Here is a 23,967-nt window from a genome sequence, read left to right as displayed (position 1 = left end):
AAAATTAATTGTAATTTTTGAACCGTTTTTAGGGTATATTAACGCTGATCCAAGAAAATAGATTGTTTCAAAGAAAAATCATTAGAATTAAATGTTAATAATTTTTTAACAATTTTAGGTTACGTCAACGCTTTACGCCAGACGGCCACAGGTTGGGATTATAAATAAATAAATCATTATAATTTGAATAAGATTCAGAATTATTGAAAGATTTTGGATTATATTGTGTTTTAGCAGAACATTAGTATTTTGAAGAAAAGAAATATTTCAAACAAGATTACGATTTTTTAACAATTGTAGGTTATGTTAGAATTTTACCCCAAAAATCGTATTTTCAAACAAAAATAATTATATTTCGAACACGATTTATACGAGTAATTTATTATAATTTTTGATCATGTCAGCGTTTTTCGTCGTGAATTGGTTGTTTTCGGTCGGAAAAATTATTTTTTAAAGACAATTGACCACATTGAACAATTTTAGGTTATGTTGGCATTTGCACCATAATTTTCTGTATCTAAAACAAAATTATTATAAATTGAAAAATATTAAGATACTTAAACAATATCCGATTATTTTAATTATTTTTAACATTCGCTTTGTTTTGGATGCTTAATCATGTCTTTAGTTGAAAAATCGTTTCTTTGGTTGAAAATAGGTCTTCTTTAGTCAAAATTTCTCTTTTTGTTATAAAATTACTACGAATAGTCTCTATTGTTTTACAGATTTGAATAAAAATATCTTTCCCATGACTTTTTTCTACAATTGTTCGCAAATTTCCAAGATTTATTAATTATTTAAACAATTTTTATTAACAAATAAGAAATTTCGCTATTTTTTAACGAATAGACTTAATTTTTTATGAAAGCAACAAAAAATGTATTTCCAATTAATCTTTTCTACGATACTTTGCAAATTTACAATAATTCTTAATTAAACAATTGTCATAAAGAAATTCAGTGTTTGGCTATTTTTCAACGGATAGACTCATTTTTTACAGAATTATTTTAGAATATCTTTCCGGTGACTTTTCTCAATAATTTTTTTCAAATTTTGAAGACGAGCCATCAAACATTTTTCATAAACAAATGAGCAATTTGGATATTTTTTAACGAACAGGCTGAATTGCTTATGAAAGAAACAAAGACTGTAATTTCAATAACTCTTTCATACGATAATTAAAAATTGTTAAGATTAATTAATTAATTAAACAATTTTATCAACAATTTAGAAGTTCGACTATTTTTCAACGAATTATTGAAACAATTTTCATAAAAATATTCAGAGTTCAGCTATTTTTTAAAGAATAGGCTAAATTTTGTACGGAAATTATTAATTATTTAAACAATTATTATAAACAAATTAGGACTTTGGTTATTTTTCAACGAATAGACTTAATTTTGTTACAGAATTGACTACAAATATCTTGCTTATGACTTTTTAAATATTTTTTTCTTACTCTTTCCTACGATACTTTGCACATTTACAATAATTATTTAAACAAATTTCATTCAAATATGCAGTTTGGCTATTTTTGAACGAAAAGGCTCAATTTTTTACAAGATTTACTAAGAATATCTTTCCCATGACTTTTCTTAATCATTTTTTGCAAATTTTCAAGATTTATTAATTATTTAAACATTTTTCATAAAAAATTCAGCGTTTGGCTACATTGCAACGAATAAACTAAATTTAAAAAAAAAAACAATGTATTTTCAAAAATTCTTTCCTATGATATTTTGCATTAATTTTCTAACAGAATTGACTAAGAAAATCTTGCTCGTCACTTTTGTCTATAAATGCAAATTTCCAAAATTTATTAATTAAATTGAAACATTAAAATTAAGAATTATTTTCATAATGAAATTCGAAGTTTAGCTATCTTTCAAAGAGCAAACTCATTTTGTTTAAATAATTATTTCGAAACATCTTTCCGATAAATTTCTTCTATGATTGTTTGCAAATTTCCACGATTTATTAATTATTAAAAAAAATTTCATAAGCAAATTAAGAGTTCGCCTATTTCTCAACGAACTAATATAATTTCCAAATTTACAATAATTATCAATAATCTAAACAATTTTTACAAAGAATTCAGATTTTGGATATTTTTCAAAGAATGGGCGGATTTTTTTTTATAAAATTGACTAAGAATATCTTTCCGGTGACTTTTTCTAGGATTTCTACGAATTTCCAAGAATTTTCAATTATTTAAACAAATCTCTTAAACAAATTAGGAGTTCGACTAGTTTTCAATTAATTGACTAAATTGTTTAAAAATAAAATAATTATACATAAAATATCGGACGCGCGCTTTGTACGCATATGTTATTCTCGGTTGGTTACAAATTTGTCCTTTTTGAAAGAAAATTAATCTCCTTGATTAAAAATTCATAATTTTCGTTTAAAATTTAATTATTTTTATAGAAAATTTGTCTATTTGGATTAAGAATTAAATATTCGGAATGAAATTTCATTTATATAGTAACTGGAAAATTTTTATTGAGAATCCAATCTTTTTGTGGAAAATTTATCTTTTTGGCTTAAAAATTCATCTCTTTAAGTAGAAACTTTTTTTTTGGTATTGTTTCATTTTTAAAAAGAAATGTTTTTTATTTATCTCTGTCATTATTTTTTTGTAATTTTTAATTAAGCATTTAGCACTCGCGTTTTTTTTACAGAATATGAATAAAATAAGACATTGATTTTTTTAAAATAAAATGTAATCAATCATGTTTCCTAAGAAAATGACTGATCTTTTCATTGGGTTATAAACTTTAATCTCATTAATTTCTTTTAATTTTTCTTATTAAATTTAATTTAATCGCATTACATACTACAAAACAGTGTCATGAACTTGAAAATTTTCTGCAGCCTCATTATGACAGAAAATAATGAATGAAACAGAAACAATTTCGAAGGAAAAATAAGATAACGATTAGTATACACCTATCTACTGAAACATTTTGAAAAATTCTCTATCGTGAAACACTTACGATTTTCTTCATAAGTTTGTTTAGTTTAAAGCAAATGAAATCCGTGATTGGAATTTTTGGTTTCATTTTACTGGTTTTCACTAAATATACTGGTAAATATAATAAACACAAAATTAGATTTTTTTAAAAATTATTTGGTCTACAAATTATTTAGTTTTTCTCGTTCTAAGGTATTTTTAAAGCCCGAAACTTAATTTTTAAAACACAATATTATAGGGGGTGGTGTTGCGGACACACGTAAGTCCGCAAGACCGCCTCCTATAATATTGTTCCTATCGCATTAGCTGCTTTTTTCAATTGCAAGAAAAATTTAGGGTCGGAAATGTTCCTTTTCAGACATCATTTTATTGACTAATGATTTTTTAGATGAAATCCGCAGGACCGCCACCTATTTTATTGTTTTTTATAGCTTGAGGCTCGCCCTTTAAAACTACCTCACAGCGGGAAAAATTTTAGTTTGACCAAAATTAATGAAAAAGTTAATTAAGTGGTAATTTTTTATTTTCTGTTGTTTAAAGTGTTTGAAAATTCAATTTCTTTGGTTTTCATTATCATTAACTGAAACCTTGGCACCGATAACGTTGAATCGACAAAAATGTTTCTGTCTAAATATATGCTTATGATCAGAGATTTCTGCCCAAAGATTTTTCGTTTCAATCTGAAACAACAATTTTTTTAGTGAAAGAATCCATTCTTTAAACATAATTTTTGACGTTCAACTAAAAATAACTGGAATACGAAGAAAATCATTGTTTATTGAAGATAAATATCAATGGAAGCAAAAATCAACCAAGTTGTTGAAACCAAGTTACACAGTGGGCACAAAGTTTGACGACGTCTTTACGACATCGTTACGACATCCTTACAACATCGTTACGACATCCTTACGACATCGTTACGACATCGTTACGACATCATTACGACATCATTACGACAACTTTACGACATCCTATGTCCATGTCGTTAAGGTGTCTTTACGATATCGTAAATAAGTCGTATGATCTGACGATGTCTTTACGCTATTGTTAAGACACCGAAACGACATGGACATAGGATGCCGTAAAGTTGTCGTAAAGATGTCGTAAAGATGTCGTAAAGACGTCGCCAAATTTTGTGCCCACTGGGTATATCTGCCGAGACTTTAATTGTTGACAATGCGTCTGGATATAAAATTTAATGTTTTTTATCAATTTAATTATTTTGTTTAAAATGAAAATCTTTTGTTAAATTTTGTTAAATATCTTTTAAAGTCATCTCTTTGATTAAAAAAGTAACTTTTTTTTAAATTATTTTTTTTTCTATCAAGAATATTTTTACTTAAAACTTGATTGTTTCTAGTTGAAAATTCAACAATTTGATTGCAATTTAATGTATTCTGTTGAAAATTCGTATTTTTTGTGAAAAATCAAATCTTTGGTTTAATTTTGAACTAATTTTTTTCAAATTGTTAAAACGTATGCATGAGTTTGTTGAAAAATTATCTGCTTTGTAGAAAAATGGTCCTTTTGGCATAAAACTTCATAAATTTGATAGACAATTAAACTATTTGCTGGAAAATTATCCTTTATTTGTTGAAAACTCATATTTATGACTGTAAATTAAACTATTTCGTTAAAGATGAATCTTTTTGGCTTGAAAATTAATTCTTTAAATATTACTATCTAATGTTTTTTCATTTTAAATGATTAATTTTTCAAATCTTCAAGGCAAAATCGAAAATTTTTACTATATTAGATTGAAAATTAAGAATTAAACAAAATAGCAACAATTTCGCTATTATTCCAATTTTCTAAAATCCGAAATTTTAATCCGTTGAATTCAAAATTGCTTTTTCAGTTGTTTTTGAATTGTTCAATAATTTGAAATATTTTCAAATAAAACATAATTTAATTTTTAATGCCTACTTCCAAAAAATTCTCATCTTAAGGCTTGAATTTGACAAATTATTTTCTTAATTTTTCATAGATTTGAATTTATTCTGGAGACAGTAGTTCAAAAATGGTTTTATATCAAGTACTTTCAAAACCAAAATGAAAATTTTTTAAATAAAAAATTAATTTTAAACCAAAAACTGAAGTTACATTTTCAGTGAACAAAAGTAATTGTAAGCCAAAAAGAAAATTGAAGAAAATTGTTCAATTTTCCACGAAAGAGTTTTATTTCAAACTAGAATAATGAATCTCAGAAAAAAATATTTTCAAAAAAGTGATTTAACCCTTAACCACAACTTGACTAAAGGTAAAATAAATATTTATAACATAAAATTTCATTTTTAAACAAATAGTTGAATTTTCAACCAAGAAAGATGAATTTCAAGCACACAGATGCATTTTTATCAGAAAAAAAATGAAATCTCTACTAAAACAAAAAAACATTTTGACTAAGAAGACAAACCAGTGGGCAAAAAAATTAGGGATGTCCTAGAGACGTCTTTGGGACATCCCTAAGACGTCTTTTATGACATGTAATTTGAACGTCTTTAGGTCATCTTTAAAATATTGGACGTCTTAGAGACGTTGATTGGGTTGACATAGGACGTCCTAGTATCGTCCCAAGGACGTTCTTGGGATTTTTATAGTTGTGTGTTCACTGGTTGAGCACAAAACAATGAACATTTTAAAAACTTCCTTATGACGTTCCTAGGACGTCCTATGACAGCCCAATCAATTTCTCTAAGATGTCCAATCCCAGTAGGCAGAAAATTAAGGATGTCTTAGAGACGACTTTAGGACATCCCTAGGATGTCTTTAGGAACATGTATTTTGGAAATCATAGGGATGTTCTTAAGGCGTGCAATGCCAGTATGAAAGATGTCCTGTGGACGTTCTATGTCCTTAAGACGCCTTAAGGCCATCTTTAGGAATTTGGACCTCTTAGAGACGTTCATTGTCCTGACATAGGACGTACTAGGAACGACCCCAGGATTTTCTAGATATGTTCGTGGTTTTGTCCCACTGGGATGCCCTAAAGACGTCTTAGAGATATATCAATACGCAAAAAAATTAAGGATGCCCTAGAGACATCTTTGGAACATCCCTAAGATGTCTTTTATAACATGTCTTACGGACATCCTACAGGTTGATTGGGCTGGCATAGGACGTCCTAGGAACGTTCCAAGGACAGTTTTAGGACTTTCATGGTTTTGTGCCCACTGGGAAATTTCCTATTGATACGTTCTTTTTTCCAGAATTAGTTCCACCCGGGACACTAGCAGTAGGACAGCGGATAGAGATCGAGGCCCTTCGTATTGATGTTCGTCATTACCTACTTTCCCCTCAAGGAAATTATAAGAAATTACCAAAAGACCATAATTTTTTGGTAGCAGTAGAGGGCGACTACATTATTGGAGCAATCTTCGCCGAATTTATTTTATATCCATTTGTCACGCTAGATGTATTAGGTATAGAATACACAAGAATTGTGATAAACAAACATAATGGTAACCATATACTGTTTGATGATGTCAAAAATATTTTGCGTGCTAAGTTCTTCCGCCATTTCAAACAAAGAGGAAACATGCAAATGTATCTTGCTGAGCCAAAAAATAGGCCCAATGCACTTGTTGAATATTTGGTAGATTTAGTTAATGCAGTGACAGGGAGTTTTGATTTTTCCCAATAGTGGGAAAAAAAATTAAGGATGTCCTAGAGATGTCTTCAGAGCATCCCTAGAACGTGTTTTGGAACATTTCTTGTGGACAACCTAGGCCCAGTGGGCACAAAACTGTGAAAATCCTAAGGGCGTCCTTGGGACGTTCCTAGAACGTCCTATCTCAGCACAATAAACGTCGGTAAGACATCTAATATCCTAAAGAGTTATTAAAGGCATCCCAGTGGGCACAAAACCCAGTGGAAATTGAACTAAAAATCCCAAGAATGTCCTTGGGACGTTCCTAGAACATCCTATGTCAGCCCAATCAACGTCTCTAAGACGTCCAATATCCTAAAGATGACCTAAAGACGTCTCAAAGACATGGACGTTCTCGGGACGTCTTTCGTACTGACATTAAAAGTTTAAGAGCATCCCCAGGATGTCCAAAAGACCTGGTATAAAAGATGTCTTAGGGTTGTCCTAAAGCCGTTTCTAGGACATTCTTAATTTTTTTTCCCACTGAATTTTTTGTCCAATGGGAAATATTCACATTCAAAGTTTTTCTAATCAGTTTTTAAAGAAAATTCTACATAAATTATTGAAAAAATAATCCAGAAATATTATTTAATAACATTTCTAAATTTAAAAAGTGATTATTTTTCAATGTATTATAAAAATGGTATTTTCTTAACTCAGTGTCGTGTTCATCATGCAACTTGGTCAATATTCAGTCATCAGAAAATTATGTAAATCCCAATAACGTCCTTCGAACGATCCTAGGACATCCTATGTCAGCCCAATCAACGTCTCTGAGACATCTAATATTCTAAATATGACCTAAGGAGGTCCCAAAGACATGGACTTTCTCTGGACATCTTTTGTACTAAGATTAGACGTTTGAAGAGCATCCCTAGGATTACCAGAAAATATGTTATAAAAGACGTCATAGGGATGTCCCAAAGACGTCTCTAGGACATCCTTAATATTTTTCCCCATTGGACAGTGGGCAAAAAATTATGAAAACCCTAAAAACGTCCTGCGGACGATCCTAGCACGTCCTATCTCAGCTCAATCAACGTCTCTAAGACGCTCAATCTTCTAAAGATGACCTAAAGACGTCTTAAAGACATGGACGTTTTTGGAACATCTTTCGTAGTAATAATAGACGTTTTAGAGCATCCCCAGGATATCCAAAAGGCATGTCATAATAGACATATTCGGGATGTCCCAAAGACATCTCTAGATTATCCTTAATTTTGTATCCCCCTGGGTAGCTTATTATTATAATTATTATTATTTTAGGTTAGTCCAAGTAAATCCCGTATCACTGCGATCAAAAACCTATTATGCTATACCTTAATTTTAAAATCACGGTGAAGCAGAGGTCTATGCTTAAAAACTCTATATGAATTTAATCACAACCAACGGTAATCTGCGACCGATGCCTTTTTTAATTAATAAAGAATTAAATATTGAATTCGCATTATTAATTTTCCATTCCTGTTTCAATTGCTTCTTCTTCTTTTTCTTGTCAAATTATGTACACAACATTATATCAAAAAAGTAAAACATTTTAGGCTGGGTTAGTTTTTTCACTGAAAAGTAGCATTTCGAAACAAAAATCGGCATGTAGATTCCTAATTTTTAGCAAATGTTTAATCACAAATGATTCTATTTCTCAGAAAACAAATTTTTCGACAATTAACGTTTTTTTTTTAAGTTTTTTTGAACAAAAATGTTCGATTTTGAAGATTCAAAATATTTTTTTTTTAATTTTGGATAACGTTAGCGTTGTACGCTAAAAATTCAAATTTCTGAAGAAAAATTATTACAGAAGATTCTGAGTTATTAACAATTGAGTATTATGTTACCACTTCCATACATAAAAAACTGGAGTCTCAGTAATGTTTCAGCTCAAATAAAATTTGGCATCCTTTAGAATTTCAACTCTAAAGGAACTCTTTTTGAGGCTTCCATTTTATTTCTTTGATATCTGATAAATGGCCATTGGCGGGAGCCGAAGTTTTCAACTGCGCATGTACTAAAAGGCGCGGGCTTATTCGAAATCAATAAATACTTTGATTAATCATAGAGATAAATATTGAAGAAAAACAACTTATTTTTCCTGAAACAAATTTAATTGAATAAAAGGCATATAAACTCAATTTCCTGATTAAATTTGTTCCCGTGCAATATTATTTAATCTGAATTATAAAGTAAAATATGCAAGATCTTGAAGTTTTAAAATACCTCAGAATTAATTAAATCGTTTGAAAAATATTGGACTTTTTAAACGTCCTAAAATATACAAAAAAATTTGAAATCTTTTGATATTCAACGAAATCCTTTTATATTGAATGGAATCCTTTAAAATACCTTCGATTTATTGAAATTGATTGCAAAATTCTTAAGTTTTAAAATAACATAAAATATTCTTCAAAATGCCTTTAATTTAAAATCAATTGAAAAATCTTCGAAATTTGAAATACCCTAAAATATTTTAAATTCTTTGAAAATGCCATAAAACCTTCGAAATCCTTTAAAATTCGAATTATTTATTGAAATCGATTGAAAAACCTTGCAGTTTTGAAGTACCCTCAAATATTAAAAAATTTTCTAAATATTTTGATATCCCTCGAAATCTTTCAAATCCTTTTGAAACTCGTTGAAATCTTTGGGAATTAAAATGAAATATTTCAAGTCCTTTAAAGTGCGTTTAAATAAACAAGAATTTAATAAAAATTTAATAATAAAAATAGTGAATAAATATTATGAATATTATAAATATTATAATAATTTAAAAATTTAGAAACATGTATTAATAATAATTAATAATTCTTCGAAATATTATGTGGTCCTTGTAATCGCTCAGTTTCTTTATTAAATTTTTCCCAGTGAAATATTATTTATTGCAAATCATAAAATAAAATATTCATAATCAACTTGTAAAATCTTCGAAGTGAGTCAAGGCAGAAATTATTTTTTGTTGCAGCTGCTTTGGAACCAAAACTTTCTTCTAATAGAAACCATCTTTTTTTCTGTGCACAGGAAATTGGCATTTTAAATTTCTTTTCGAATTAGATTTTTTTAAATATTCACAAATTTAAATAATTCTCGGTTATGTTAGTGTTTCAGAGCGGACATGCGGGTTTTTAGTCTAAAATTATCATATTTCAAAAATTGAAATTTTTTTAACAATTTACGATTTTTTTAGGGCTTTTGCCGTAAATTAAAATTTAAAAACAAGAATTATTAGGTTTTAAAGTTTCATAATTGTTTACAATGTAAGGATACGTTAGCGTTGCAGAATAAAAATGTTTTAAAAAATTCGTATGTTAAAACAAAAATCTTTATAGTTCGAAGGGCAGGAATTTCATCTCTTTTGGTAGAAACTTAATCTTGCTTAATGTTTCTTAAAATCTGTGCTTGAAGTTTTAAACAGAAAATAAATTATGTACAAAATGATGTTCAAATTTTTTAAATAACAAATTGCAAAATGTGTAGAATTATAAAAATGTTTGCAACTTTATTATGGGACAAACAAATTAATGTCATTATTGAAATTCGGTGTTTCGTCTTACCAGTTTTTCCTAAACCTTTAGGTAAACATAATATGTACAATTTTTTGTTTTTAATGTTTCCATTATTTATTTTTAATTAGCAATTGAAAGCTAGGACTGTGTGGTAAAAGAAAAGTTACCCAGTGTGCACAAAACCCTGCAAATACCAAAAACGTCCTTGGGGCAGTCCTAGGACGTCCTATGTCGGCCCAACAAACGTTTCTAGGACATCTAATGTCCTAAAGATGCCCTAAAGACGTCTTAAAGACATAAAGCGTTCTCGGGACATTTTTCCTACTGACATTAGACTACTTGAGATCATCCGGCGGATTTAAAAAAGACATAATCCAAAAGATGTCTTAGGGATGTCCTGAAAAAATCTCTAGGATATCCTTATTTTTTTTCCAACTGGGTAGTTTTTATTTTTTCAAATTTCAGTTTGGCATCAATTACATTTCTTATAATTTACATTTGATCTCACTTCTATTTATCGGAATTGCTATTTTTCATAAGTTGATTGTGCTAACATAGGACGTCCTAGGAACATCCCAAGGACATTCTTGACATTTTCATAGTTTTCTGCCCACTGCCGTGTAATTTGGACATTTGGGGTAAATTCAGACATTCCTTAATTGATAGTTTAAATTACTTAAGGTGGGTTTAACTCAAATCTAAAACAAGTTCAAACTTAAACTAATTTCAGATTCTGATAAAAACCAGCTTAAGTAATTTAAAATATAAATTTCGGAATTTTAAAAATGTGAAAATCTGAAAAGCCTAAGAAAAGATAACGTTTTATAAACAAAAATGTTTTTCTGCTATATTTGATTAAACGTTGAGAATTTTTGGATAATTTTAATACAGAAATCTTGGACAAATTATAATTTTAAAAAATTGTTAAATATATTAGCATAACCAGTTAATCAATTTTATGATGTTTTAAAACAAATTTAATGAACAAACGCATAGCGAATGCTCAATGCTCAAATTCCCAAGTTGTCAATATTTTTGTATAACTTGTTTATAAAATTATTTTAAAACATCGGATGATAATTTTCTATCACTAAACATTACTGGCGACAAGATTTGCGAAAAATTAAAAGAAAACCCGATTTCTTCCTGTCTTCAAATTCCACAATGGGCATTTTCTTCTAGAATTTGTTTATAAAATTAGTGAAAAATCTCGGATAATTTTCCATCACTAAACATCACTCGCGATATAAGTTGAGTACGAAAGATGACCCGAGAACGCCCATGTCTTTAAAACTTCTTTAGGACAACCTGAGGACATCCTTAGGACATTTGACGTCCTATAAACGTTTGCTGGGCCGACCTAGGACGTCCTAGAAACGTCCCAAGGACGTTACTTTAAATTCCAGAGAACGTCCTATGTCATTAGGACGTCTTTAGGGCATACTTAGAATTGTGCTCAAATAGGACGTCCTAGAAACGACCTAATGACGTTTTTGGGATATTCACCGTTTTGTGCCCACTGGGATGTCTTGAAGACGTATTTCCGACATCTTGAGGACATTGGACGACTTAGACGCCTTTATTGGGCCGACATAGGACGTCCTAGGAACGACCAAAGGACGTTCTTGGGACTTTTATGGTTTTATGCCTGCGGGGCTCATACAAAATCTAAAGGTAGCAATTTCATCTGCAACATAGTACAAGAATCAAACATACAAGAATATAACAGTCTTTTGTTTCTCTATTGATACATACTTTTGTATCAATTGACTAATGTTACAGCTAAAACGTTAACTTTAGACTTACTGTGCTAGTATTTAATTATTCAAATTTCTGTTTCTTACAATCCATGAAAATATTGATTTTTGTATTTAATAATAAATTTTATTATTAAAAGAAAATATTTATTTATATAAAAAGTGTAAGATCTTAAATATTTGAGTTAAATATATTCGAGTAAAATATTTTTGAGTTAAGAAATAGTTTTTATGAATCAAATAAGTTTTTCTACCCTATATCAACGAAAGAATGTATTTTATTCAAACAAACAGTGATTGGTAACGGATCACATCGTTGAATTTAATGATAGAATATAAAATTATTCTTTTTGTTTAGAGATTTTTCTTTTTTAGTTAATAATTTACGTTTTTCGTTCAGAATTCTTGAATTTCGTTAAAAATTCGTCTTTTTTGGTAGTGAATTAATCTATTGTTTGAAAAATCGTATTTTTTGCCGAAAATTCAACTTTTTGTTTAAGCATTCTTGAACTTTATTATAAATTCGTATATTTTGATAGTATATTATTTTACTTTCAAAATTTATCTTTTTTTAATGAAATTCAACCTTTTGGTTGAGAATTCTTAAATTTAGTAAAAAATTCTTTTTTTTTCTGTACAAAATTAATTGTTTTCTTTAAAAATCGATCCTTTTGAGTCGAAAACTGAAATTTCTGTATGCGAATTCTTGAAGTTTATTGAAAATACATCTATTTTCGCAGTAAATTAATCTTTTTTATTATCCTTTTCAGCAGAAAATTCAACCTTCTGGTTAATAATTCTTGAATTTTGTTAAAAAAAACTATTTTTTCGTAGAAAATTAATCTTTTTATTTAAAAATCTATTCTTTTAATAAAAAAACTTAATAACCAGTTTCTAAAATGTTACACTTCTTTCTTAAATATTCAAAAAAAAGTTTTTTCTTAAAATTCAACTTTTTTTGGAAAATTCTTGAATTGTATTAAAAAATTTTGTATTTTAATGGTAAATTAATCTTGGTTTTTAAAACTTCTTTTTTTTTAGTTGAAATTTCAAATTTTCGTTTGAGAATTCTTGAATATTATTAAAAATTTGTCTTTTTTGGTAATAAATTAATCTTTGTTTTTAAAAATTCACCTTTTTTAAGAAAAAAATCAAATTTTCCTTTTCGAATTCTTGAATTTTGTTGAAAAATTATATTTTTTAGTAGAAAATTAATCTTTTTATTTAAAAATCTATCTTTTTAGTGAAAAAAGTTAACAACCAGTTTCTAAAGTTAAACTTCATTCTTTAAAATTAAAAAAAAAATCTCTTAAGATTCAACTTTTTGTTTTGAAAATGCTTGAATTTTATTAATTATCCATCTATTTTGGTAGTAAATTAATCTTTGTTTTTAAAAATTTATTTTTTTAGTCGAATTTTTTTTGAGAATTCCTGAATATGATTAAAAATTTGTCTTTTTGGTATTAAACAAAATTTTTTTAATACTTTTTTTTTAGTAAAAACTTCAACTTTTTGCTTACGAATTCTTGAATTTTATTGAAAATTCGTCTTTTTTGTAGGAAATCAATAGTTTTCTTTAAGAATTCATCTCTTTGGTTGATAATTCTTGAATTTTGTTAACATTTTTTTTGGTATAAAATTAACTTTCTTGTTTAAAATCTATCTTTTTAGTAAAAAATTTAACAACCCGTTTCTAAATTTAAACTGTTTTCTTCAAAATTGAAAAAAAAACATTCTTTCTTAAAATTCAACTGTTAGTTTTGAAAATTCTTGAATTGCATGAAAAATTCGACTTTTTTGGTAGTAAAATGGTATTTGTTTTTAAAAATTAAATTTTTTTTAGTTGAAAATTTAAACGTTTGTTTGAGAATTCTTGAATTTTATTTAAAATCTGTATTTTTTGTTAGTAAATTGATCTTTTTTTTAATTCATCTTTTTTAGTTGAAAATTCATCTTATTGTTTGTAAATTCTTGAATTTTATTGGAAATTCGTCTTTTTTGGAAGTAAATTAATCGTTTTCTTTATAAAAATTTATCTTTTTCAGTTGAAAATTCAACCTGTTTTAATTGCTCATTTTCGATTTTCAATTTTTAATTGATTAATTAACAAAAAAGTTAAATTTTCAATTAAATAACTTAATATTATACCAAAATAGTTAAATTTCAATTTTAAAAATCCATCTTTGACCAAATAGTTTGAATTTCTAACAAGGTGTTAAATTCTTGAGCCAAAAGATTAATTTTCTACCAAACCATTGAATTTTCACACATCAAAAAATTAATTACCCCCGAAGTAGTACAACTTTAAATCAAATAGTTGATTTGTCAACTAAAATAATTAATTCTAAACGAAACATTTAAAAGATAATATTTCTACAATACAAAAATCTAATTTAAAAGGATGAATTTTTAAACAACAAATATTAATTATCAACCAGAAAAGATTAATTTTCACTTTAAAATATAAATTTTCAACCAAAAATTGAATAGATACATTTTGAGGTAGGAAAATTAATTTTTAATAAAATATTTAATTTTGCAACCAGAGAGATGACTTTCCATCTAAAATGAAAAATGTTCACAAAAAAAAAAGGTATCTTCTAGTCAGAAAACCGGCTAAACTTGGGAGATGGTTTTCTGCAATTTTCCTCTCCCCTGGACAAACGTTCAAGCAAACGTGGGTACTTCTAATAAAAGTCGGACGCAGCTGCGACATTTGGTTCAATTAGGCTCAAATCTTTATTATTAAAATCAACAATTTGATATCGATAACTTTTTTAATGAATGAATAATTCAATATGGAATTCGTATCATTCCAAAAATTTCAAGTGAAAATGTACTGGATTCTCAACCAAATAATTGAATTTTCAACAAAAACAGATTTTTTTAACAAAGAAGATGATTTCTTAATTCTAAAAAGACGAGTTTGAGAGAATAACAAATCTAATTTTTCACCAAACAGTAGATCGAAATTTTCAAACAAAAAGCGATTAAAATTCAACCAAAAACAAGTAGCTGAACTTTTAAAGAAAAGATATGAATCTTCCACAAAATAGTTAAACTACAGAAATAAACAAATTTTTAAGACAAAAAAGATTTTCAGTTTTAACAAAATAGATAACAATTTTAAAAAGAAATTACATTGCTAAAAAAATAGTTTGTATAGTTAAAAATTGAAAAAATAAGCTACTTTCAAATACTTAATTGGCTGCCATTTTCAAAATTGAAAATTTTTTGACAACCATTTGCTTTAAAATAATTTATTACTACTACTATATATTTCATTAAATTATTTAAATAAATTTAATGAAAAAATATGGATTTTCGTCCACTTTTAAATCATTCCCAGTCATTGGCAATCGATTTTGTGAAAAAAAACAAACATTCGTTGATGAATAGTCAAGTTGTAGATTTTTTTTCGAATTGTTTACAAAATAAACTATTCTTGTTTACTGAAAAAGTATCATAATGCAAGGATTTGGCTAAGTAATTTGAAATTGATTCCTTTAAAAAAATGTAAACTATCGGTTAAAAATTTATGAAACTCTGTATTTATTTGAGAGAATTTATTTTAAAAATTAAAAATTATTATCTGATATTAAAACATCCTCCAGTTTATTTATTCTAGGCAATTTTTTAATCAATTCTGTTAAAAAAAACAAGTCTTTAATTCACGAAATTCCTCAAATCTGCATTTATGCACAAAAATTGTTTATAATATTAAAAATTTCTATGGATTTAAGAACAATGATAACTGATCATTCTTCTCACGTATATCCTCAATAAGAAATTGAAAAATAAAGTTTCCAAGTATTTTTAATCTTAAAGTAACTCATTAATTTATTATTAACGAAAAAATTCTTAAATGTTTTAATAAATTATTATAAAATTTCTGCCTCACCCTAGCTTTTTCAAGTTGATTGAGGGCCTGTTTCTCCTTCTCCCGGCGTAATGTTTCTCTTTCCTCATCCAATGAGAGGTCTGAGCTCGGCTGTGAGTAGTTTGAATCCGCCGAGCCCTGAAACAAACAAAAAAATGTATAAATCAAATTAATAAATTAATGAAAAAAAGGTTTGGTAGTCTATTAAAACGTTAATTAAGACGCTCAAACATTCCCCTTCCACACTCATCTTCCCCTATTCTCCCTACATTCCCCTACTTTAACCATCACTTCATCTTTTGTTACCCTTCCACAATTTTCTCCCTCTACTTTCCCCTCTACTTTCCCCTCTCCTCGCTACCCAGCTAATAGCTTTAGTTCGCTTCCTCTTCTCCTACTTTCATTCTTCATTCGTCACTTTCACGTTCCCACTTATCCCCATTTCGGATAATTTTATCTACTACCACTTACTTACACTCACTTCACCTACTTACCAAACCTAATTTCCCCTCACTACACACTTACTTCCTCTACTTACTAAGCCTAATTATTCCTCACTCACACTCACTTCTCCTACTCACCAACCCTAATTTTCCCTCACTTACAATCACTTTCATTACCTGCGGACCCTAATTTCCCCTGAATCACTCTCGATTCCTCTACTTACTAACCCCAATTTTCCCTAACTTACACTCACTTCCACAGTTACGGACCCTAATTTCCCCTCACTAACACTCACTTCATCTACTTACTAAACCTAATTTCCCTTCACTTACACTCACTTCCTCTACTTACCAACTCTAATTTCCCATCACGTCTCCCTTTCATCATCATATTTTCCCCTTATTTCTCCTACATTTCCTCCTCTAAATATCACTCCCTTCCCCTAGTTCTCCGATCATTTACTCTCACTTCCCCTACTTCTGCATCCTTCATTTCCCCTTTTCCCCTTATTGGAATTTCTCCTTACTTACCCTTCTTGGAAAATAGTAGAACGGCAGAATCAAAACCGAAAACAAGTTTTAATCTGCTATAATTTTCGTTGCAATTTATTTAATGTATTCATATTTTCCTGAAAAAATAATTCTATTTGTTCATACTTGTAAAAAAAATTACCCTAGGAGTTCAAACAAAATTTAATTTGTTTTTTTTCCTAATTCAATTTTTGACGAAAGATAAAAACTACACACTGATAATTTTAAAGTAAATTAAAAATTTCCACTCATTTTTCTTGAAAAGGGTTCTTTCAATGAAAGAATTAATCAAACAAAAAAATGTAATATACACAGAGGTCTGAAAATGTTACCTAAACAATATTGTAATATTTAATAAAACCAACAATTATCAAATGAATTAAAAAATAATCTTTTTTTTGCTTTTCGAGAAATTTTCATATAATTCTTCAGAATTTTTTTTATCGGCATCAAATTATACACAGTCTTTTTTTTGGTTACAGAGCAAAGAATAGAAACCCAGGATTCTTTTTATTTTTTAAAATATGTAAATTAATCATTTTCTTTACAAATGCATCTTTTTCAGATGAAAATTCAACCTGTTGGTTGATAATTCTTTTATTTTGTTTACTTTTTTTTTTAATTAATCTTCTTATTTAAAAATTTATATTTTTAGTTACAATTTTAACAACCAGTTTCTAAAGTTAAACTTTTTTCTTAAAAATAAAAAAAAATCATTCTTTCTTAAAATTCAACTTTTTGTTGGTAATTTTTGAATTTTGTCAAAAATTTTTCTTTTTTGGTAGAAAAATAATCTTTGTTTTTAAAAATTTATGTTTTTTAGTTCCAAATTCTATTTTTCGTTTGAAAATTCTTAAATTTTATTAAAAATTCTTCCTTTTTGGTAGTATATTGATTTTTTTTAATCCGTCTTTTTTTTAGTCGAAAATTCAACTTTGTTTTTGCGAATTGTTGAATTTTATTCACATTTTTTTTGTTTAGTAAATTAATGGTTTTATTTAAAAATTAATCTTTTTCAGTTGAAAATTCAACCTTTTGGTTAATAATTATTGAATTTTGTGAAAAAAAATAATTTTTTTTTTTGTAAAAAATTAATCTTTTTGTTTAAAAATAGATCTTTTTAGTAAAAAATTTGACAACCACTTTCTAAAGTTAAAGTTCTTTCTGCAAAATTACAAAAAAATCATTCTTTTTTAAAATTCAACTTTTTGTTGAAACTTTTTTAATATTATTAAAAATTTGTCTTTTTTGGACGTGAATTAGTCTTTGGTTTTAAAAATTCATCGCTTTAAATAGCAAGTTCAAATTTCGTTTGAGAATTATTGAGTTTTTCAAAAAAATTCGTCTTTTCTTGTAGTGAATTAATCTTTTTGTTTAAAAATTCATCGTTACTAGTTGAAAATTCAACCTTGGAAAATAGTAGGATGTACAGAATCACGACCGAAAAAAGTATAAATTTAATATATTTTTTGTTGTAATTTATTCTATATATTTATATTTTCCTGAAAAAATCATTCTATTTCTTCATAATTGCAAACAAAAATTTACTCTAGGAATTAAAAAATAAAATAATATGATTTTTTCTCAATTAAATTTGGTGAAATTTTGGACAAAAAACAAAAACTGCCCACTAACAGTTTTAGATTAAATTAAAAATGTCCACAGATTTTTCATGGAAAGGGTTTTTGTCAATGAAAAAAATTAATAAAACAAAAAACATGTATTTCATAGAGATTTGCGAATTTTATTTAAACAATATTTTAATAAAACCAACAATTTCAAAATAAATTAAAATTAAATTGTTGTTATTTTTCTTTGCTTTTCCGAGAAATTTTGACACAATTTTTCAGATTTTTTTTATCGAGACCAAATTATATACAGTTTTTTTATAACAGGGCGTAGAATAGAAGTGTAGGACAGAATAAAACATAAGCTTCGAAGGACATTTTGTATTCTAAAAGGGACGCTTAATGTTGCTTTTAGTGTAATTTTACGATTATATATAGATTCTGTCCTTAATTGAGTTGTTTACATTCAATTCCTAAATTTATTCACAATACTGGAAAAAACACATTTATGTACTTTATAATTGATTTTTCATTATGAGGCTATGTATAGAACAGTTCGATTGAAAATTACATTAAACCCTTCCGCGTAAATTAGTATAATCACGAGCTTCGTATTATTTTATTTTAAGTAATCGGTGTAATCGAATAACATTTTTATTCATTTGCAATCATTAACATTGTTAAATTTTCCATTAAAAAAAAAGATTTTTCCAAAAAAAATGGTTAAATTTTTATTTAAAGAGATAAATTGTTATCTAAACATGTAATATTTGATATTTTAAACAAAAAATTTAATTTTAAATTTAAAAAAAAGAGAAACGTAACATTTTTTGTTGCAAGCTTCGAAATTTTCATATAAAATTCCAAAAAATCTGTGATTCTAATTCACAATAAGATAATTAACTAATTTTTTAATTTACATCCCAGAAGATTAATTTTCTAACAAAAAGACGAACTTAAAAAAAAAAAGTTGAATCTCAAACAAAAAAATATAAATTTAATACCAAAAAGATCAAAGTTTAATTATCAGTTCAAAAAATTATTTTAAAAAAATAAACAGAATAGTGAAATTTGCAATCAAGAGATAAAATAAAATGAAATAAAAATTTTGTATACAACAGTTACATTTTTCAGCCGAATTAAAACAATTTCAAACAGAGATGGTCATTTTCAAACAAACAGTTCCATTTTTAACCAAGAAATTTTAATTTCAATTTTTTTAAAATAAATTTTAAAAAAATGAATTTTTAATAAAATAACGGAGTGTATAACAATCAAGAAAGAACAAAATTTCACCCAAAAGGTTAAATTTTCAGATCCAAAAAGAAGAATTTTGAACAAAGGAGTGCCATTTTTAAGCTGAAACAAACAATTTTGAACCAAAAAATTAATTATGAAACAAATAGTTTAAGTTTTAAAACAAACAGGTAATATGAAAAGCAAAAGGGTGATTTTTCTAGAAAAAAGTGGAACTTTCAACCCGAAAATATTAATTTGCAACACAAAAAGATTGTTTTTAAACAAAACGTTAATTTTTAAGTTCATTAAAATTAAAATTAATATTTAATACGAATTAAAAAAATTAAGAATAAGTTGAATTTTCAACTGAATCTTTCTATATAACAGTAGAACTTTTAATCAGAAAATACGAATTTACAGAAAAACATAAATTTTCAACCAAACAATAAACTTTCAATAAAAAAACTGAATTTCCGAACAATTATTGATGAATCTTTAACAAAGAAGATAAATTTTTAATAATATACTTCCACCTTCAATTAAGTTATTCAATTTTCAAACAACAAATACGGATTTTTAACTGAAGAGTTGAATTTTTAACGAAAAATATTAGGGTTCAACCGAAAATAAAACGGTTAAATTCTTAATTAACAAATTAAATTTTTAGCAAAAAACAGGAATTTTCATCAAAATAGTTCAATTTTCAACCAAATAGTTCAATTTGCAATTAAAAAATATAAATTTTTAAACAAACAATAAAATAGTTCATTGTTTAGTTAAAAAGTTTAATAAAGAATAATTCTCAACAAAATAGTAAATTTTCCCCCAGAAGAAAAAATAAATTTTTAACAAAGTAGTTCAACTTACAATTAAGGAGATAAATTTTTCACGAAACTAGTAGTTTAAAATTTTCAACCAAAAAGAAAAATTTTCAATGAGATTGACTATTTTTATCCAAATAATAAGGCTTCAACTAAAGAGCTGAATTTTCAAACAAAAAATTGAATTTAAAAGAAAAAGAATTTTCAACAAAATTATTTGTTTTCCAAATAATAAATTTTCAACTAAAGAAATGAATTTTTAAAACATAACTTTAAACTGAAAACGAAAAAAAAGTGTTCAACCAAAAATAGAATGATTAAATTTTAAATTCAAAAACTAATTTTCAACACATGAGTTCAATTATTGTCAAAGAAAATTTTTTTTCACAAAACATTTTCACTTACAACCAAGTAGTTCAATTTTCTACTATAAAAATTAATATAAAACCGAAAAGATAATTTTCCACCCAAAGAAGATTAATTTTCTACTAAAAAATACGAATTTTTAATACAATACTTGAATTTTACTACAAAATAGTTGAATTTTCCACTAGAACGGATCATTTTTTTAAATATTTTTTTATTTAATTATTTTTGACAAAATACGAGACTTTAGTACTACATAGTTTATTTTTCAACTAAAAAGATAAACTATTAACCAAAACTGATATAGCTACAGTTTCAATTTAAAAAAAAACTAATTCTTAAAAGAACAAAAAAGAAATATTTTTTGACAAAAAAGTTAAATTTTTAATCAAAGGAATAAATTTTGAAATAAACTGACCAACCTATAACAAAAAACTAATTTTTAACAACAAAATAAATTAATTTTCAACTACAAAACACCAGCTTCTAACCAAATCTCTAGTAGCTACATTTTTAATTTTTAAAAATAATTCTCCAACAGAAAAAAAAGAATTTTTAGAAAATAGTTCAATTTTGTAACACAAAAATTAAATTTTTAACTTGAAAAATCATTTTCCTTTAAGAAGATTAATTTTATAACATAAAATACCAATTTTTGAGAAATTAGTTCAATTTTCAACTCCAACAGATAATTTTTTAGCATAAAATGAAATAATTTAATACTTAGATAAAATTATTAATTTTCAAACAGAAAAATCGAATTTTCAATAATGAAAATCGAATTTCTACCAGAAAAGTCAAATATTCTGTCAAATATATAACTTTTTAATATTATATTTAAATTTTCATGTGAAAAAAAATTTCAACTAATACTTTAATAGTTATATGTTTAATTTTTAAGGTTCATTTTGAAAATGATTGAAATTTTTTAACAAAACAGTTGAATTTTCTACCACTAAAGTTGAATTCTTCATAATGAACGTCAATTTTCTATAAAAAAAGTCGAATTTTTAAAAAAATAAATAACTTTATAACTGTAGAATTGAATTTTTAACTAAACAAAATTTGACCAAAACTCTAATAGCTCTATTTTTGATTTTTAAAGCTAATGGTAAAAAAAACTTTTAAAAGGACAGTAAAATTTTTTATCACAAAAGTTGAAATTTCAACAAGAGGAAAAAAAATTTCAATTGAGAAGATTAATTTTCTACCAAAAAAGACGAATTTTTGACCGAATAGTTGAATTTTTATATCACACGGATAAATTTTTAATAAAAAATACAACAGTTAAATTTTAGATCAAAAATTAATTTTTAAAGACGAATTTCCGACATAATAGTCGAATTCTTAACTCAAACAGATAAATTTTCAAAATAAAATGAAATAGTGAAATTTTGAGATGAAAACATTAATTTTTAACCAGAAAATTCAAATTATTCACAATGAATATTCATTTTTTATAAAAAAGACGAGTTTGCTACAAAATAAATAACTTTTTAACTGTAGAGTTGAATTTTCAACTGAAAAACAAATTTCAACTAAAACTCTAATGGCTACACTTTTTTTTTTAAAACTAATTTTCAAGCAATGACAAAAAACAGAATTTTCAACAGGACAGTACAATATTTTATAACAAAAGTTGAATTTTCAATTAAAAAGATAATTTTCTACAAAAAAGACCAATTTTTGACGGAAACTCTAGTAGCTACATTTTTTATTTTAAAAATTAATTTTCAAACAGAAATTTTTTTACAAACCACTTAAATTTCCTACCACAAAAGTTGAATGTTAAAACAAAAGTTATTTTTGATTAGAAAGATTCATTTTCTACTAAAAAAGACGAATTTTGGAACAAAATAGTTGGATTTTTATCTCAGACAGAAAAATTTCTAACAAAAAGTAAAATAGTTAAATTTTTAACAAATAATTAAATAGTTAAATTTCGATGTAAAAACTTTAATTTTCAAACAGAAAAATCAAATTTCTAACAATAAAAATCAATTGTTTACTAAAAAAGTCGAATTATCTACTTAATACATAACTTTTTAACTGTATAGTTCAATTTTCATCTCAAAAAGACAAATTTTTGGCCAAACCGAAAAAAAAGAATATTTAACAAAATAGATAAATTTTTTAGAAAAAAGACACATTTTTAATAAAATTGAGTGTAGAGTCTAACACTTCTAAAATATTTTTATAATCTCAAAAGATTGATTTTAGAATATAACGTACAGCAGGGGTATGTGCATGAATTTTTTTGGAAACCGGCAGGAATGGAACGAAAAACAAAAATTGTATCAGGTGACTCCTTTGGGAAAAAATTTTATTTTAGACGTAAGATTTGCTAGGTTGGAGGGTTGTAGTCATGACAACAGACCAACACCCCCATACGATAAACTCATATAAAGTGTAAGGAGATGTTGTGACGAAGGTCAGCAAAAAATCCTATCAGATCCTGTCATATCCGGTTATAAATTTAGTAAATAAGATCCTTCAATGATATAAAAGTAGTTTATTTTTCTTGCGAAATGACGCATTTTCCTCCCTAAAACAAATTTCATTAAGGTTACACGATTGTTTAATTAACTTCTTATATGTGGTTTTGTTTAGACAAATTAAAGGAAAGAAAGCAAAGGTTTTTTTAATTTTATGATTAAATTAGCCTAATTTTTCCAAGTTTCTACAGTATAAAATGGAAATCCTGAATTACCTCAGTATTTTGGATATCATCAATATGCTCAATATCAATATCATGATAAGATTTTAGTATATGCTTCCTCTAAATAAACACTAGCTATCAGGATAATAATACTTAAGTTGACATCGATTTTTTTGAGAAACAACAATTCTAAAATTGAATTTAAAATTTTGCGTACCCATAAATATAAAAGTTTAAAGGATTGCTTAGCAGATCATGAAAGATCAGTTTAGATTTAATTGTCAAAATAATGCACCATTAGTCTTTGCGAAGAAGGCCAGAAGAAAACACAAACCCAATCACATCCAGTAATACCTGGTCATACCATTCAGTAAATGAGATTATTTATTGATATCTGGATACTTTCATTTTTTGGGGGAAATTGCAAAATAATTTTTTATGTGGAATTTCTTAGTAAAGGTGTTGAAACTTCTTTGACACATAGATGACAATTGATATTTCTCTAAGCAAAAGCATTCTCTAATCTGTATCAAGAAATTAAAGAAAAAAAAACAAAAGGGTTCTTAAATATTTTTTTAAATAC

At 26.3% G+C, this 23,967-nt stretch overlaps 1 protein-coding gene across 6 annotated transcripts in view; it reads right to left on the bottom strand.

Moving 5' to 3' along the window:
* Nucleotides 1-23,967, bottom strand: part of LOC117182302 (voltage-dependent L-type calcium channel subunit beta-2) — a 114,090-nt gene that overhangs the window by 57,038 nt on the left and 33,085 nt on the right. For all 6 annotated transcript variants that reach the window (XM_033375461.1, XM_033375447.1, XM_033375469.1 and 3 more), the window contains one exon: nucleotides 15,779-15,895. In XM_033375461.1, coding sequence (XP_033231352.1) covers nucleotides 15,779-15,895 — 117 coding nt within the window. The remainder of the gene's footprint in view (nucleotides 1-15,778; nucleotides 15,896-23,967) is intronic.

The sequence above is a fragment of the Belonocnema kinseyi genome, chromosome 2 (assembly GCF_010883055.1).
Source record: "Belonocnema kinseyi isolate 2016_QV_RU_SX_M_011 chromosome 2, B_treatae_v1, whole genome shotgun sequence".
In the NCBI taxonomy this organism is placed as follows: Eukaryota; Metazoa; Arthropoda; class Insecta; order Hymenoptera; family Cynipidae; genus Belonocnema; species Belonocnema kinseyi.
The sequence above is the reverse complement of the archived record's forward strand: the minus strand, read 5'-3'. Positions and strand labels throughout refer to the sequence as shown.